The sequence below is a fragment of the Ixodes scapularis genome, unplaced genomic scaffold (genome assembly GCF_016920785.2).
Source record: "Ixodes scapularis isolate PalLabHiFi unplaced genomic scaffold, ASM1692078v2 PGA_scaffold9__187_contigs__length_104089568, whole genome shotgun sequence".
Taxonomy (NCBI): domain Eukaryota; kingdom Metazoa; phylum Arthropoda; class Arachnida; order Ixodida; family Ixodidae; genus Ixodes; species Ixodes scapularis.
Genome location: NW_024609884.1, coordinates 87,536,575 through 87,556,025, shown reverse-complemented (window position 1 = coordinate 87,556,025; position 19,451 = coordinate 87,536,575). Strand labels below are relative to the sequence as shown.

General features: G+C 43.9%; 1 protein-coding gene across 2 annotated transcripts in view; it reads right to left on the bottom strand.

Moving 5' to 3' along the window:
* LOC8054081 (phospholipase DDHD2) overlaps positions 1-19,451 on the bottom strand; it is a 69,762-nt gene that overhangs the window by 34,740 nt on the left and 15,571 nt on the right. For both annotated transcript variants that reach the window (XM_029992485.4, XM_029992486.4), the window contains exons 6-7: positions 17,907-18,064; positions 14,584-14,723 (exon numbers count right to left, since the gene is read on the bottom strand). In XM_029992485.4, the coding sequence (XP_029848345.1) occupies positions 14,584-14,723; positions 17,907-18,064 (298 nt within the window). The remainder of the gene's footprint in view (positions 1-14,583; positions 14,724-17,906; positions 18,065-19,451) is intronic.

The following is a 19,451-nucleotide window of genomic DNA, read 5'->3' as shown; positions in this document are numbered from 1 at the left end:
CGTGAGACGTTACAGTAAGGGCAGCCGAGGGCCCAGGTCAAATGCAAGACTCTTGGAAGGCTCATTCACCCCACCACTAAAATACTGTAAACAACAAAAGTTTTTGCGAGAAACCTATTTTTGAGAAAAATTGAAGCGTTAAATATATCAAGCCATGGTAATCAATATCACTCCAAATCACAAAATGTTCACAAAGCCCACAATTCACCTTATTTACAAAATATTGAGCCTGCGAAAATAATGAATTTACAGTATCTCCCTTGTGCAGCAGAGATGGTCTTTAAAACGTGCAGGAATACTTATGATTCGACCATCGACCATGTTTTGGATGGCAACTGTCCATCACTTTCTTATTCAGGCCAGAAAAATAATCTTCTAAGATTTTACATTATATTATGTTGGTCGGTAAATGAAGCAGTATTGTAAGCCAGCATTGTAAGCAAAAAAAAAAAGACGGGAAGAATAAAGCAAACGAGCTCAGGAAACTCTCAAAGACTGTGTAGCCATATTACTTACATCACATTTGCTTAAAAAGGTACTTGGGCGTTTTTTACAGCATCGGCTGTACTGGGCGAGTGTTGTGTTTGCGAAAGCGAATGAAGCATGCATGGGTTTACTGCAAGTGGTTTTGGTGCCGGGCGAGGGTGAGTACAGCAGTTACACCCTCGCCGTTTCGCTGATAATAGGTGCGGTTGAGGTGCAGTGCATTCAGCGAATCGCAATAGCGCTGGGAGTCATGTGATTGCCCTCCTCGCCACCTGCGCTTTCTCGCCTTCAGTCGTCCATTCTCTCGGTGCTCTAAGTCTTTGCGCACAAGAATGGGGCAGCCGAAGCATACGCCGGAGCACGCCGTGGCTGCTCAACGGCGTAAACGCGCCCATGAGAGAATGTCGTCAACGTGTAGGCGCCGACAGTCGCACCCTGGGTGTTAGGATGGAATGCATTCAACGTCAAGATCATGCTGTGCATGAACGTAAAGCGGCACATAGAAGAGGATGGACATGCTGGCGAGACCAAGCAATTTGTACAGCGCATCTGCGGGAATGTGTTTGGTACTAGCTGTTGTGTGTGTGTGATCGGTTGTGGTTGACACGAGACCTGGAGTCCTTGCCGGCGGCTTGCCACAAAGTTCTTCAGTTGTCGTACCCGGACAGTGACCTGACTGCCCTCAAGGCGTGTGCTATGTGCCTACGCAGTGTTTGTCTGTAGGCACTAGCACACACGTAACAATCACCGTGCGACGCGGAAAAAAATGATAGAAATGTCACATCACTGCGCGACACATCACAGAAATTTCCACTCAATCACGATGCAATATCGTTAAAATGTCGCACCAGCTGACACTGTCCATTCGCATCATGTCGCATGATCGTCCGTGCAATTGTTTTCATGGTCCCCAATTTGCATCAAAATTGTCTAAATACACCGACAAGCATAGCTAACTAGTAACCCAAATATTACTAGGTCAAAATGTTTTTTTTTTTTTTTTGCGAATTCAAATTTTGTTTTTTATAGCTTTTTTTTTATTGGAAGTCTCTATTGGCAACAATGAAAGAGTGATGCCAGCAGCAGGCGGGGGTTTGACATGGAGGACACTTGTTTAATCTTGTGCCTCACCAAACCTAGCTAGCAACGTGCAGACACACAAACTCATTTAATGTGTGAGATCCAAGATATATGGTAAGTAAACATAGCTCCAAGATAATTAAAACTGTCAGTTTGGGCAATGAAGTTGTGACCAATAGAGTAGTCATACTCATGAGGAAACTTTTTGTTAGTGATACGCATGAACAAAGATTTTTCTTAATCAAGCTTCCTTTCCTGAGATCAGACCAGTTAAAGAGAGAGATTGCATCTAAACTTTCATTCAAAACGACTTGGTCACTGGTAGAGTTAATAGCCTCGAACAGTAGGCAGTCATATGCAAATAAGCAAATACTTACACTTTTGTCAATACAGGAGATAAAATTGAAAAAAGAAGAGGGCCAATGACACTTCCTTTGCAAACACCAGAGGAGGTCAGAATGATGACCATCTGCATCAATGAATTGCTTTTGCATTTACAGATAAAAGGAAATTTATTTTACCACTGTACAGGGAAAGACAATTTAGTTTAAATATGAAACTGAAATGTGAAGCCCTGCCAAATGCTTTGCTAAAGTCAAGGAAGATGACATACACCTGACCCTGTTTATCGACTACTAAAGCAAGGGAATGAACAGTAGAAATAAGGTGAATGGTAGCGAATATGCCTTTACGGAAACCATGCTGAAAAGGCGAGATGATGTCATGATTATCTAGAAAATCAGTCATGTAATTTTAAATTATATGTTCCAAGAGCTTACATGATGAGCTATATGGGGCAATAATTAGTTAGCATCACACAATCTCCTTCTTTAAAAATGAGTACAACACAAACTATCTGCCGATCCGAGGAAACACCACATGAAAATGATGAGCAGAAGATGACAACAAGGAGCCAATCAGGTGATACAGCCTAAGGGTGAAGAAATTAGTTAGGAATGTTATCAGGGCCAATGGATTTCAGTTTAAGATTAGTAATACTAATATCCCAAGTCATTGCCCCACCCCCCCCCCCCCCTTTGCTGTACGAAATTCATAAAAAAAAAAAGGTGGGATGGGCCATGTCTCGGTGGGTAAGCACAAAGAGTTTAGAAAAAGGTAAAAAAAAAAACGCCCACTTTTTTGTGCATATTTAGCGTGGCTGCACAAGAGATGAGTTAAACTCAAAACTCAAATTAGTTTCATTGATTCATGCAAGCAATGCTCATGAAAAAATGTCTTACTATCGCAAAGCCTGTTACTCGCATACGCGTAATGAGCACCGCTGATCGGCATACAGCGCGAATGTTTGTTCCCTGACAAACATTCGTTAGCAAAAAAAAAGTCAACAAAAAAATGAAAACCCACAAGGGGTATGAGGTGAGCTATAGTCCGTTGCAACCTAAGAACGAAGGGCGAGGGTAAAACGGGCCGGGGAGGAGGAAACAGACGGAACGCTGGAGAAGAGAGAGGGAAACCACCTTCTCTCTTTAGCATTCCGTCTGCTTCCACCTCCCCAACCCGTCTTACCCTCGCCCTTCGTTCTTAGGTTGCAACGAACTATAGTTGTTTGTACATGTTCAGTTGAACCAGCTGAACGTACATAAAATTATAGAAATAAGAAAAAAGACAACCAGCCACGTGCAACGAGCGAGTGAGTGAAAGAAGTGGCGAAGAGCGATGCTGGAGATGCAGGAAAACCGGAGATCGCGTTGGGAAATACTTTGGCGTCGGGTCGAGTTGGGCGCCTTGTCAATCACAAGGCTCTTGTGCAACTTTCTTGTTTGGTGAATACATGCGTGCATCCGTGTGCTATCGACGCAGGTTGAGGTGGAGTTGCTGCGTGGCATGGACAGCACCACGAACACGAAGCTCGATATGGAATGTTTTACAATGTGCGGCATTCCAGCAAATCTTTATTTACCCGTTGGCTTTGTCTCTAACGTTGCACAACCTAACCATCCGCCGTCGCAATGCTCTAGGAGAAGGAGTGGGTTCACGGTGACCTTATTTCGGTGGAGACTGTCCTTGACCTTACACTCTGCGAATTCCAGGATCTGGGGCTGACCTCGCAATCCCTGAATGGGTTACTGCTTGTCTTATCTTTCAGATTTTTTGTTTTTTAGTTCCACCAAACTTTTTTGTAAGCAAAACAGTTTGATTCCGTTACCTCCATCGTTTTCCTTTTGCACGCATGTACTCCGACTTTGTGATCACGGAAATCGGGGAGGAAATGCAAAGAGAAGTGCCTTTCCCTCCTTCGTTTCACTTTGTCACGGACGTCCTCCAACCGTAAGGTAAGGTCCGCGGCCGCGTCATTTGAGTAGAGTCAATGCTGGAGGATTGCGGAGTCCGCATTGGGGTATTTGTAGGGGGTGGGCGATGACTCAGGATCTTACGGTAAGTAGAATAGAAAAATTATCTTCAAAATTGATCAATTCTGGTTTCCTGTGTGCTGAACGCAAATCTTGGTCTCAGTAACACTGTACATGCTCTATAAAGAATATTTATTTATTTAAAAAAGAAACACTATTTTATAGGCAAAAAAATTAAAAAAAAAACTGGAAAAAAAAATTAATCCTTTTTAAAGATGGGACACGCACCTTACAACAACATTTTATGGAAAAAAACATTCCTTAATGCAATATTTATGCCACCAGTTGCAATTTAGGTGGAGGTAGTCTTGCTCTAAGCACCACCCATAACAAAAATGTGGACCGTATGAAGTAGCTGTGTCATTGTCGAGAAGCCCCTTCGGAGCCCGTGTTGATAATCTACTAAGAAAGTTTCAGATTCTAGGAAAGTTAAGATGTGCTTAAATATGAAATGTTCGAGAGCCTTGCTAAATGTACTTAACAATGACACTGGTCTGTAATTGTAAACACTTTTTTTCTCTCCACTTTTTTATATATGGACAAACTTGGCTACTTTCCAATCTTGAGGCACGTCACAATTTTTTAAACTGCAAGAAAAGACACGCCCTGCCGTTCTCGCTCTTCAGCGACCATAATTGCTTTAACCACAGCTCGGGCTGGCGACCACATATCCACGCCCTATAGGGTGCCACGATGTGTGCGTGCCCCTAGAATACCCCCCGCTTTCTCAAGCTGACTGGCCTCCAATGACTGCAGTGACTAGTATAAACAACCGCATCTCCACGTGGTGAATGATGTTGATTGGGGCGAAGCTCTGGTGGTGCTTGTCTGCATAGACGCTGAGCCGCAGCATGCCGAGCCTTTCGTTCGTTTTCATCTATGTCACGCTGCGGTCAAATGCTCAAATGTGTATATAACCACGTTCCACACCACACATTCTCTTTCGGACATGGATGAAAACGAACGAAAGGCTCGGCATGCTGCGGCTCAGCGTCTATGCAGACAAGCACCACCAGAGCTTCGCCCCAATCAACATCATTCATCACGTGGAGATGCGGTTGTTGTTGTTTTTTTTTTTCCCTACACGAGCACGGGAGCACGTGCTCACGTCCTCAGACCCGACGGCGGACGGACATATGGACATGGCTAGCCCCTAAGGAGCTTCGCCCCTAAAAGTTGCTTAGCTAACTATAAGATCCCTTTCTCGGATCTCATTGGTTGGAAAGGTGTGGACGTGTGGAATGTTCGCTGTAAAATTGTTTCTCCCTGCCGTGGTAGTCTTTTCTTCTACACATTTTTATGTTTGAGAAACAAACAATATACAGTAAACGACTAAATTTTTGCAAAGACCTAATTTTTGTGAATTTCGCGAATCGCCTACAATTCGCGAAAAATACTTCCCGCGAACAATTCGGGCAATATGTGAACGCTACGTAAGCTACACTCGATTCGCGAAAATTATAACCCGCGAAATTTAAGTCGTTTACAGTATATAGTCATTATTGTTTTAAAAAATATCTCGAGATTGCTTTCCCCGTTTTCGGTTTCAAATAACAAACATAGCTGCCCGTGTTTGTGGCCAGCGGTTTATACACCCCATAACTTGTTGACTTCGTCTATTTTTATGAGTGCAAGTTCTTTTGCGTTCTCCGAGATGTTCAGAGGAAGATCTCAACCGACGCAGTTTGCAGCAAACAACTCTTGCAAGTACACGTCTTCAGAAGTGCTGTGCACGAGCTTGCTTTTGTAGCGGGACTGGCGTAAGCCTAGCAGCCCCACGTGAACTATTTTGCTCCATCTGGCTTGATTAGTTCGTTTGAGCATTTCAATGCCGAATAAATGTGTCGGTTTCTGTAAAAGTGGCCCCCCTACTTTGAGAATGGTGCAACTGTTGTGATTGTAACCATGGTTTCAACACTGAGAAGTTAACTACACAGGTAAGAATTTGTGAGCCATATTGCTGGAAGGAATCAGGTGTTCGCCTAGCATCAGGTTTGCCTAGGTACGTTTCCATCATTTTGCTTCAGAAGGTCCACAGATCTCAAGTTTTGGGCAGAGCACCTGGCTTGCTAGAGAGCATATTTTTAGTTTGCATTTTAATTGTGCGTCATGACACTCACCCACCTTGCTCACGGATGCTGTGCAAGAAAACAAGAACAGAAAAGCTGAAAAAACTGCATATTTATTTTGTTGATTTTGGTCTTTTCGGCTGCTTTTTATTGTAGATCGACAGACGACACTTGTAATGGAGCGTGGCTTGTGAGTAATAAAATGCCAAGATGCAACTTTCATGGTTGTATCTTGCAAGTGTTGCAGACAGTTTTAGATAGGGGCGGAATAGCAGACGGATGAAAGCGATGTCGGACACGGACGTGCTGTTTTTATAGTCACGTCTTATGGGTGTTGCAGATGATGATAAATGGCGGAGGAATAGCAGACGATAGCAGGCGGTGTCAGACGCCAAACTAGATGCACTGGACGTTGTGACAGAGAGACACTAGGCTTGCGAGCATGTTCGACTGGGCAGCCAAACCAATCCAGTACTCACAGGCGAGGCCACTTGATCTGTGGGCAGTGCTTAGAGCAGGCTATGACCTTCACTTAAATTGCGTCTAACAAAGTAAATATTGCGCAATGTTTTCTTTTTTTCATGGAAAAATAAAATTGGGTGCCATCTAAACCCTTTAAAAAAAAAATTTTTTTTTTTTTTTTTTTTTTTTTTTTTTTAATTTATGTCTGCATGCTTCTAACCTTTACCTTGTATTGTACTTTTTGATACACAGTATGCAGTGGCTTCTCAACCTCGCACCCTGATTTCACTCTTCTGAAAGGTCTTACTGGGCTTTTATTTATTCGGAACTGTGTGGTGCTTGGTAAGAAGCGGAATAAGCGCTTCTTACTGAACATCGGTGCACTACGGAAAAGCAACACCCGCAGAAGGGAGTTCTGTGTAGGGATGCCGCGAACTTTTTTCGAATCGAAGTTTCGATGATCGAATCAAGCGGTTCGAAAGATTTCGATTTTTCGAATTGTCTATATTGTAAAATTCGACGGAGGTCGAATTTTCGAACTTGTTCAGCTAAGAAGTTCGACGCTTTTCGAACCGTCGAACTTATTACGCTAAAAAATTCGATATTTTTCGAACTTTCGAACTTATTGCGCTGCAAGGTTCGATGCTTGTCGAACTTCCGAACTTGACTGACCGAAACATTCGATGAATTTCGAACTTTCGAACTTATTTATCAAGAGAAATCGAAAAGGTTCGAACTTTCGAATTTTGAAAAGTCAGAAGTTCGACGAACTTCGAACTTTTAGAGTAAAAGTTCGACGTTCGTCGAACTTCGAAAGACCGGCGGACGGTTTCATTTGATTTCAAGTAGTGGGGTACATTCGTAATATTTTTTTCTCGAACTTTTACACGCGGTGCTGCGTTCCTTACGAAAGACAATGCCGTTTATTTGAATGTTCTGGCATGCTTAGGTTTAAAGAAATAAATCCCCGAAGGGGCGAGGAAGGACGACGGGTTTTTGACGATTATCGTTTGTGCCAGATTTGAAACGCGCTGTAGCCGAAGCTATTTATGGTAGATATGTTATACTTTTTTAAGAATGACCTATGTATAGCCTAGCTAAGTGCTGTCTTAAGATGTGATTATTGTTATTCAATGTGAGTTTCGAAGAAATGTCCAAACATGTATCTGCATGCAATTATGACCTGAACTTGATATTTATTTTCGTCTAAGTTGTTTGAGGTATCGCATTTAAATTAACACCACAGACAGTACATATCATTGTCATCTGCAGAATACAAAATAATGTATTCATTGTTTTTTTCACGTTAAGGAATAAATTAACTTATGGGAGAAGATTTCTAATAGTGTTCAAGTTCAGCACGTCATTAAAAGAAAAAAATTTTTTTTTCGCTTCACGTTTCTGGGACGTGTTTCTTTTAGCCTGTACACATTTTCGTAAAAGAAACTTCTTTTGAAGTTCTGAACCTCTAAATATGCAAGAATACAACACTTCCGAAGAATTCTTGATAGTTTTTTTGTTTTTGTTTTTCTCCAGCTTTTTATCCCCGCATTTCTTTTTTTTTGTTACTATCGGCACAGGTATTTAGGTCGAAAATACAGCTTTGAACTTCCGAACCACTAAGCATGTGACGAGTAGTGCCTTCTGACAACGAGTTTCTAACAAAGACCATCTACACAATCGTTTATGCAGTGAATAGCGACAGTAGCTATACATATGCATAAATAATTTCAGATTAAAATAAGCTCGACCACGCCCTCTTTCCCCGTATTGTTTTCTTTAACAGTCCGAAATACCTGCAAGAGGGAGAAGGAGGCTGAAGCCCCCCCCCCCCCCCCCCCCCGCTACCCCCTTTCCCCCGTTTTTCCTCTTCCGACGCCACTTGTATGGTAGAACGCTCCTCGACCTCGAGTTGTGTCGGCTTTTGTGCTTTTTGCGAGGCGATTCCTTTGTCCCAGAAAATAAACCTCCAGGACAATTACAAACTTCACTTACTATATGCCAGCGTCACTCGGGCGGCGTTCGATCAGATTACTACCAGCGTGCAAGGGGTGGCGAGGTGGTTTGCCAGGTCGCTTCAAGGTTTTTCTGAGCCTCAACCTCCTGCTCGCCCCTGGCCGTTTCGAACTGGATGAGTCTCGTAAAACAGTGTGTTCGTGTAATCACTCCTGCGTGATGCAGGTTAAAGACCCCCCGGGCTGGCGGTCACAATTCTGCACTGGCAAATATTCCAGCACATCCGGGACACTCGTCGTCTCATTTAATTGCCTGACCAACTTCGCAGAATGTAGATATCACACCCTAACTTTTCTAAACTTGATTTCGTGAAAACCAGTGAGTCGTGAAAACGTTATTTGAAACTGAAACTGTGGCGGAAAAACTTGAAAATCGGATTTCGAACTTTGAAAACTTGGATTAAAAAAAAAATCCAAAATCTTCAAAGTTTTTTTTTTTTTTTTTTTTTTTTAAATGTAGCGTTAAAAGGGAATTGAAACCTTCGAGCTTGTCGAACTTTATGCAGAAAGAAATTCGAAATCTTCGAATTGTTCGAACTTCAAGTCTATAAAACTTCGAAGCGTTCGAAGTCTTCGAATTTTATTTCCAAAGAATTTCGAAATCTTTGAATTTATCGAACCTGAAGTAAAAAAATATTTGAAATATTCGAATTCTAAATTTTAGAAACCATGAAAGCTTCGAATTTTTCGAATTCGAAACTGCGCTGTGGTCAAAAGTTGCGAATTTTTCGAATTCGAACCTCGGTCGGTACGAAAATATCGAAATTTTTCGAAATCGAACCTCAGCTCGCTTCGCAAATATCGAAACCTTTCGAAATCGAACCAAGGGTGATTCGCGACATCCCTAGTTCTGTGGGTGTTGCTTCTCCACAGCACACTCAGCGGTGCTAACCCGCCGCGATCAGCACTTAGAAAAACATTATTGTTGCAGTTCACCTCGAAGTGAATTTTAGCTTCGTGCGATTTATCTGCCCCTCCTGCACCGGTGCAGAAAAGTGTAGGTCAGTGTACTGTATCTCAATACACATACCGGAAGTACACTGCCCTACACTTTTTTGCACCGGTGCAGGAGGGGCAGATAAATTGAACAGAACTAATGAATGGCATATTATTCAAAACTATTATTCGGAAATTTCAAGATTCGCACAATCCTACTTCCCTGAAAAGGTACAGAGACGTAACTTGAGCACTTATTTTTTTGTTTAGATATAGATAGCGTTCCACGTTTTCGGTTTGTTTTTATTTTTTCAAAATTCGGCATACGTTTTTCGGATTCAAAATTCAATTTTCGTTGGTTTTTTTTCGGTGTATATTTATTCCCAAAAAAGTTTACCATTTTTTTAGGTGAATATTAAAAAAAACACCATGTCCATCAGACACCAGATCGGATGATCGTTGTAGCTGTGATATTTGTGATCACTCAAAGTATAACGGCACATGTACATACGTGGTCTTCGCTACAACTTCCGTCAGGACACAGCTCAAAATTGCGGAATTCGCGGGCATAATCTCCAGCGCGCTTCTTTTTCGTTCCCATTCTGACGACTAGTGATGGACCGAATCTGCCGAACTTCAGATTCGGCAAAGTTCGGCAAATGCCGAACTTTTGCAGGAAAGTTCGGCAAAGATTCGGCAAATGTCTGCGCACGTGCGAGAACGCGATGAAGCCTTGGATTGCAAATGGACGCCGTGCAGTCGTGCGGTTACCATCGTGCAGTGCAGTACAACCAGCGGTTATGGCGCGGTGTGGGGTAGGTAACACGGTAACTGTGCGTTTGTGAGGGAGTGTGGTTCTCGTGTCAATATTTTCTGCCTCGAGAACAGAAGATCGACCAGTAATTTACACAGTCCACTGCGCAAGTGACAAATGATGTGGTGCATTCTGAAACATTGAGACATTGGCTGACAATTACTTTAAAGCACTCCTCGCAATTATAACAATTCTGTTTTCGGCTCCGGAGTAGTGTGTTCCAAAACAGAATAATATTACTTTTCTAATTAGGGTTATTTCGCGATTTTCATGTACCTGCATAAAACTAAACACAGAACTATAATGCTCGACGTTGCACATCCGACATTCACTGTCCCTATCTTCCGAAACGTTCGTGTGTGTCCTAACACCAGAAACGGGCATTTTAAAGGTTAAAAACGAGACGTTGTGAATATGGGACGCACACTTTCATGCAAAGCTGACGTCAAGTGACTCAAATCAAAGAACATGCATATTTACAATATTATTATTCTCTCTTCTGGTGAAGGCTCAACAACCGTTGCATTCGTTTTCGCGCACAAAATGGTGACTCCCAGAGAAAGCAAGAATGCAGCGTTATTGCCTTCATTTTAGCAATGTACACACACATGCAGGCTTGCGCTGATGACGCCTCAAAACCGAAACTCTCGTAGCGTGATTCGTGACTGCGCCACGCTCGCTTCTATCCAACCTCGTTGTCACGCCACTTCTGCAAAGAGTCACTAAAATTGCCAGTAAACACAAAAACGACACCGATACAATTACTTGTAGAATATCACCTTATTTAGTAAACATGTTACATTTAAGTTAAGAAAAAAAGAAACTTAAAACTTTTTTTTTCGCCAGAAAAAAACGAAATATCAACGAGTCTGGTAACAATGTATTTTTGCCGAATCTTTGCCGAGTCTTTAGAAAAGTTCGGCAAAAGTTCGGCTTTGCCGAATCCCAAGATTCGGCACCGAACTTTCGATTCGGCAAAAGTTCGGCCCATCACTACTGACGACGTTACCGTCTGAAGTGATGACCGTACAAAAACCAGCGGAATGGCAAAAACAAAAATCCATTGTATTTATGTTTTTAACCAGAGGGAACTTTGAGAGAGGGTGTTTAGAAAGGTATTAACGGCTTTCCTCGATCTCCTCTGAAGTGCATGAAGCGAAAAACCTTATACTAGCCCATGTCCCGCGAAGGCCAATCCAAGACCTCTATTGTTCCATGTTGAACCTTGGAAGAGGGCAATTACGAAGGCGTCACACAATGTCGAACCTTGCAAAGCCCCCTCTCTCTCTCCCCCCCTCCCCCACCCAGACCCACCTCGACGCGACACTAAAAAACTTAACTTTTTCGGTTAAAACCGAATTTTAGAAAACGGATTAGACGTATTTTAATCGGATTTTATGGGTTTAAACTGAAAACGCCGAACCTACAAACTGACCTTTTTCGGTTAAAACCGAATTTCCGAAAATGGATTCGGCGTACTTTTATCGGTTTTAACCGAAAACTCCGAACCCTAGATATAGAGCTTGACTCATCAGCTCCCCAGAAACATCAATCATTCATTGTTAAATGTCAGAAAACTAATTTTAAAATGAATAAAACAATCGCCAGATCGCACCTGGTAGACGGTGGCAAAGCTTCATTGGAAAGTCATGACGTTCTCGGTCTCCCGACTACCAGCGCCACCCTCGGAGGTACGGTTCACTTGGAGAAGCAGCCCAGGCTTGAACGCAATCGCAAAGCTTTGGCAGAGAAAGCCAATGTAGAGTTGGCCACGTTAGGGTGCATCAATGCCCTTCTGTTTAGGGTGATGACATCCTTTGTGGTACCCGATACCGAAAGCACACGATCGCAGCAAACATACAAAGAAATCATCGAAAACAAAATGTCGCCGAAGCACAGACAATGCCAAGAGCGCATGCAAGCAGACGCTTTTTCACGCACCTCAGAACAAAAAAGAAAAATAAGCGTTCGGAACGGAACAAAATGGTCAAATGTCACCACCCTAAGCAATGCGCACATAAAGGCACCCAGGCCATGTTGGATCTGTAGCTTCTGACGACAACAAAGCAGATGATTCAAACAAGTGGTGTTGTAGGCCGAATCGCTTGTCAGTCATCACCGATGTGAGTGATTTCACGGTGTCTTCGTCACCGCTGATGCCTTGCTCGTCTTCTATACTCCCAATTTCCATCGCTCTCGTGGTGATCAGTCATTGCGCAAGTAACTACGGACAATCCCACCCGCGAACGCAAGTGATTGCCGAGGCCGCTGGAATGACTGACTGTACAGCACCCGACTACTTCAACAGGTGAGGTTGCAACGCGTTGATGCCACCAGGTGGCCAAGCTGATAATCATGTTAGCCTTGGCTGTGAACAGACCGGCAACGTCATGAGCATGGCAGATATCCCAAGAAGCATTGCGCTCCTTGCTGTCAGATTTCAAAGCGAGATTTCAAAGAGAAGCAGAATCGGGCATTTGGAACAAAAAATAGAGCCATCTGATAAGAATACAAGTAAGCAATTATCATTTACGGATATCAGCGCCTCCTCTATGAGGTAATGCCAGTCAGATCCCGCTCTTGCCCAGGGTGGCCAGCCGTGCTCATTGCCCTGCGTGAATCCAAGCTGCGACACCAGGCGGCACGCCAATCCCATCCCCAACAAGCCTTTCGCGCAGCTAGAGCGATGTGTACATGACAGCTTTGTCCGGAATAAAACATCAGATGTAAGTAACTTAAGGTGCAAAATGGGATTAAAAGGCAAGTGAATATGATGAGCTGGGAAGTAAATTAAGAAAGCTCTGATCGAAATTGTTTTGGCGATGTTGTTTAAGCTGCACTCGGTGGCAGCATTCTGAAATTAACCGCCCTAACACGGTGGCTTGACTTCATTCACAGTTGCCTAAATAAAAAAAACAGTTCACTACTTGCAATCAAAATTCTGAGAAATGATTATTTACAACAATTTAGGTGAGTTTGACGAAATTCCTTGACAAGGGCTTTGCGCCGTATAGTTTTGCAACAGTGTTTTTGCCCGTCATGTCAGCTGCGTAGTTTGTGAGAAGGGGCTCCACAAACTTCATGCGCTGCTGTCCCTTCTTCCCGTCGTGGGGGAGAGCAGAGAGCTTCTAACGTGGAGCATCTGGGTGGCAGGTCCCGGGGCTCCAGGGCCAGCCAGAGTATTTGTTTAGTGTCTTGCCCAGATGGTCTGGGGGCTTGACTTCCCTTCTCCCATGAAAATAATGCTGCTCTGAAACCGACCGATTTGAGACCTGTACGTGTATATTGAGTGATTTAATTATTATTATTTATTGGACCACATAGGAAGGGGATGGCTAAAGCCGTGGTGTGGGATTAGGGTTTGAGGAGGGGGATAGAAGGTATCTGCGAGGAGTTGTGCACGCTTGACAATCGCTCTGGGGTGCAGACGGCATCTTGGCGGTGGTTCTGCTTCTCAATCTTCCTGCCAATATGAGAATCTGCCGGTCAAGTACTGGGAGTCACCTCACACTTCTCTCGCAAGGCCACTCTCACTACCATATTGGGCTAGCTTGTTTGCTTTTCAATGATGTTAGAAATCTTGGCAGACTTGCTAGTACAGCGTCTCAGCTGAGACTGGGAGAAAGAAAGCACTGCAAAGGCTGGGGCGTGTGAGCGTTTTGAGACGCGATTTGAGCCCCTGCTCAGCTCGTGCGCTCACTTTGGCAGTGCTTTCCTTCCCCCAGTCTCAGCTGAGACGCAGTTTTTAGCAAGCCGCCCCCGGTGTCTCCGCTGTAGATTGTCTATTTGGCCAGTGTAGTACGGCTGCGATCATTTGTTTTATCATAACTGGGAAACACTTTAAATTTAAATGAGACTAAGACTACAGCACAAGTTTCAAGATGCGCTTTAATGCACCTATATGTGCTGCACCCAGCCGCAGGCACCCTTAGTGTTTCGCGAGTGGTATACAACTAGTATTTTTAATCCTTATTTAAATATCCACCCATCCAAGACCATGCTCTTTTATTGATTTTCGTCTAAACAAACAATGATCTCACCCCGCGGCTCCGCACGGCCAGCTGGGCCTGCACGGCGCTGACGGCGTCGACGGAGAGCAGAGAGCAGTAAGATACGGGTGCTCCTAGCGGCAAGGCGCATCGAGCGAGAGAGGAGGTTAGAAAAGGGCATGAACATGCTCTTCGGACTCTCTTGCCAGGCATTACCCCATAGAGGTGCTGACGGATATTATGGATCACATTAAACCTATTACGAAATTTTTTTGTGAATATTTTAAGTTTCGATTTTTATAGCGGGCTCGACTGCCCAGCAGCCCTAGGTGGGCCGACGTTCCAGTGACTTGATCCTACCTGGGATAGCTGACCAGCAACTGACCGGTGCCTGCCGTACCAAGTTCATGGCCAGGCCCCGCCCTCAGGTATGACAGCAGCTTCTGCCGGGGTCCCTCAGGGATGCCCATCTCCTCCAGCTCTCCATCTGAGCACAGGTGCTGGGCAGGGCAAAGTTGGTGCAATGTTCAGTCGTGCTGTGGCATTCTGTGGCCCTAGCGGCATTAGCAGGCGTTACTTTCGTCACGGTAAACTATTCACTTTGCTCCAGGAATGGTAAGTGACAAGTCACATCTCCTCCTAACTCCAACAAAAAATGCTGGCCGCACCGGCCCCACTCAGTTCACACCCGTAATGATGGCAATGAGGGAAAAAAGCACACATCTCAGGTTTCTTCACGCTTTGCAAGTTCTCTCCAATTCTTTTGCGTGAGCGCAGAATTCTTTCAAGTTCCTTGTGAACTTTGATAAGCCTCAAGTTCAAATTTGTTGTGCCTATATATACGGTAGGATTGAACCTTTTGAGAGGGAAGGAGACCACTTCCTTTAGTTTTCTGAGCGTCTGCAAGCCTTCCAGTTGGTAGACAATGTCACCAATGCCGAGAAGCCAGTCATCTCCTGTAGTTGCTGCGGGCCAAAGACTTATTTCCTCAGTCAAGACTACGTCAAGCCCGCCAATCCTTAAGGTAAGATATTGAACTACAAGTTCTTACTATTCTTTGGAGCCACTACCGCCCAAGGTCGTCTGACAGTCAGCGCTTTTCTTCTCAGCTCCCATGTTCTTGTGGGAGGCGACTCGGTGAGCAACCTCGTTGCAGTATTTCAAGTGTCCCAACTTCGGAATGGAGCTCAGAAATGTGCTGAGAGGCAATGTAGTCTGCAGAATTAATGGCATAACAATAAAGATCAGCCTGTTGGAAAAACTGGACCTCTGATTTGAGGATTTCATCAAACTGCCATGGTCATAAAAGTCGCGAAGATGAATGCTGGCGAGATTTGCTGGGCCAACTCTACAAGCGCTGCTTTCACAGCTCGCCGAGTCACAACACCTACGGGGATGTCATCTGGTACCGCAGCGGAAAAGGACGCCTTGTGTTCCATGTAAACATTTTACATGTAAACATGTTTACATGTAAGCATGTAAACAGTGCATGTGACTAGTACTCCCAAAAGTGGGGATTCCTGTTGAAAGTGTGCAATTAACAACACGGCGTGCAGAACTCGGGGAATCTGGGTTCAATCCCCACCCCTGCCCGTTTCTATCTGAAGGAGCATCGTTGCGTGGTCGTGTATCACTACTGCGTGGTGCACGTTAAATACCTCAGGCTAGCGGTTGTACTGCACTAGCTAAATTTCTCATCTACAGCTGAGACACCAGACACCCAATGGGGCTGGCTAACTTCCAGCTGTATAAACATATACACAACACCTTTACTTTATTAAACAGAGGGACTGCCCTCCCTGTTCTTTCACAAAGTCGTACAAGAACAGTTGTAAACTAGGGTTTTCGGCCGAGTATACCACAGCATCATCGTCCAATGCTTTTGATATATACGGCAAGTCGACAGAGTCTTGCCATCGTCATCTTTCCCCATCAATGTCCCAAAAAAGGTGGGGTGGGCAACATCTTAATATCCAAGTAAAAAATGTTTAAAAAAATCTAGACTCACTGACTGCTTGCATCGATCACAGCTAGACAAGAGATACACAAAACTGAAAGGAAATTAAAGAAGAAGTTGTCCGTAAGCTCTGAACAGAGCAGCACTGGGAGAGCATGACTCATTCAGCAGGATGTTGACTTAATGAATTGGTTTCTTTTTAGAACCAACAATACTGCTGTCACATTTGCAGAAGAGACCCTCGCAAACTGCGCTATTTAAATGGAGGCAGCAGGGGCACTGGAGCGAGAGGAAAGGTGATAGGAGAGCCGTTACCAACCTGTTGCGACTGCTGATGTGGTTCGGGAATGCTTTGTCAATCTTTTTCAACAGTCGAATGCGACTGAAGTCAAGATTGTAAAGAGGTTTTAGAGGTGCGCCACTACACTAACGATCTTGAAATCTTGAAAACAGCCTTTCAATTCTAAAAAAAACAAAAGCAGAAAGAAAAAAAAAAGGTCGCAAAAACCAAAAGCATACAGGTGAGCTGGTTAGGAAACATCACAATCTAAACCCTGAGACATATAAACTGACAGACAAGACGACCCAAAATGTTGCCTGTTTGTGTTAATTGCGTTACATCCTACTGTCACTGAGTGTATGAGAGGGGCGTTTCTCTCGTGCTCTAGCTGTGCGTGCATGTTCGAGGCTCACAAGATGCCCAAGTGTTGTCCAAGGTAGGAAGCTCGTACTGGAGGCGGGACAACTCGTCCTCCTCCCCATCGTTCTCATCACATCAGCGACTCTGGTCGCACACTGGCAGTTAGCTCTAATGTGTTTCATTTCCATTTAGGGCATTAGCAAAGACAAACGCTCACCCGTGGAGCTGCAGGTTGTGCATTTCGTACATTTATGGCTCCTCGCTTTACCGGTTTCTTGAAGCGCAAAATAGGTGTAAAGAGAAGTCCACGTCCAGGGACATCAAAACATGTGCATGCGCATTGAGTACTGTACTAAACGCAGTTGCGTCATTACTGTAGCTGCATAAACATTGCACCGAAAATTTAGCAGCTAAGACAACAGCTATCCAACCAGCTTATGCTATAAGTAGCATGACCTTGACAAGCCATATGGAAAAAAAGCATCACTATTTATCGTGAAGTCCAGATATAACGAGTTCCAGGGAACAGTTTTCCAATTCCCGTCGACTTCGTTATGATCATGTTCGACTCTATTTGCTTCCTTTACGCAAAGCCCTAAGGGTGCTATGAATGAAATGAAACGAATGATCAAATTTGGAGTTTGAGATCGAGGATGTGCCTGCCCTCACCCGATGGGCGATGGGGGAGGCATGCCCAAAGCACACCCAGCAAGCCCCATTTCTTTTTGGTTTGGCTCCCTTATTTAGTGTTTGTTATTTTTATTCGCAATGATACCTCGAAAAAATGTGAAATGGTGTATGTTCTATGAAACCTCGAGCACCGATGGTCGGATCAACCTCGAATGTTCAATTTTGCACCAACTGAGTGTGTAATTCTGTTGAAGAGTCACTATATTGATTGAAATTTAGTTTTTGGGGGTTGCTTTATTTTTGTCTTTGATTACCTTTCCTTCATCTTTATTTTGCGCCGTTGTACCGAAGGAAAACACGCCTCTGTCGGACCTTTTTCTCTGCCTTCTCCGTGAATGACATTGATGAAACAAAGAAAGAGAGTGAGGGCATTGCTGCAGGCTGATCCCCGCTCACCAGAGAGTCCACCCCGCGCTCCACCAAGACCGGCAGGTAAGCCTCCAGCTTGAGGGACCTGAGCATGCTCGAGAGGTCAGTCTTCGGCTGGCAGCCAGCCAGGTGGCCCACCCCGCAATCCCCTTGGTGCAGCAAGATATCGAACAGGATCAGGGACCCTGAAACAAGTCTCTGCTGCAGCTGCCCATCCAACATGTAGTTTTCTCTACACGTGCAACAGAAAACAGCCCAATGACCATAAATGATTATATTCACCCATATGAGAGATGCTAAAGGGATGACGACCAAATGTTTCATTCTTTTTAAAGCTACCCGTAAAGTGTCAATGCTCATACCTTGAATACTCGTAGCAGAATCGAATAAAACCCGAGGCTTTCTCGACTTGTGCAATACATTGTTTTTCCTTCATCTCAGTTTTGCAGACTGTTTATATGTAATTTGTTTGTCAGATATTTGCAAGTGGTAGAATGATGAAATTTGTATCAATTATCCTTAAAAGGGAAGCTAGAGTGAATTTTAGCTCATCGTTTTAAGGCACGAACTCGACCTGTACGAGCCCTAAGCATCTTAGAAAATCCACAATTATACAAATATGCGTGGCCTTTCATCCTATTAAAAATGTGACCGAACATTACAGTACACCCCTTTTCCGAGATGAGTGCCAGAAAAAGAGGCATGTTGCTATGTCTGGTGGTGTTTTAAAAGGAAAAAAAGGCCACACATCATTGTAACTCAGGGATTTCTAGGATACTTAACGCACACACATCAAGTTTGCACTATAAAAGCAATATCCACTTTACTGCCTATAGATGTCCAAAGGCAATGCCGTAATTTTTGCTAACTTCCATAAAGAAAAATGATTAGTGTAGTGCTAACTTTCAAGTCAAGACGAGTGCTGTGGCAATAGGAATCGCACCATGAGGAATGTGAAATTCCATTCACCTGCATAGATTTTGGGGTTAGGCTCGATTGGTAGTCGTAATCCTATTCTGAATTGTTCTAGATACTTTGTTTTATTACGCATGCAGTCGCGATTCATGCAAACATTGTCGTCAGGAGGGTATGGGAGATGAGGGGGCCTTCTTGTGAATGTGAAGCCTGAGTGATGCTTATTAGTCGGTTTTATAATGTTTACACAGCATCACGAAAACATTAATAGACCTTTCCGGAAAATTCAGGCAACCAAAATCGCTAACTAGGAATAATGCGATACTACCAAATGATTTACAGCGCAGTCTAAGTTTCACGATCGGCAATGATCTGCACACCGCTCAGAGTGAAAAAATGACCGCATCTCCACGTGATGAATGATGTTGGTTGGGGCGAAGCTCTGGTGGTGCTGATGATACTGATTTTGTTCATAGATGGTGCTGATGGTGGTGTTCTTTTTTTTTATTGCTCATAGGTAGTGCTAAGTTCCGGGTTGCGTTGGTATGGAATGTGTGGTATGGAACGTGGTTATATACGCATTTGAGCATTTGACCGCAGCGCCCTCTCGTATATAAACTTTGAGCCAATGCATGCAAAGTTTAACGCGATTATATA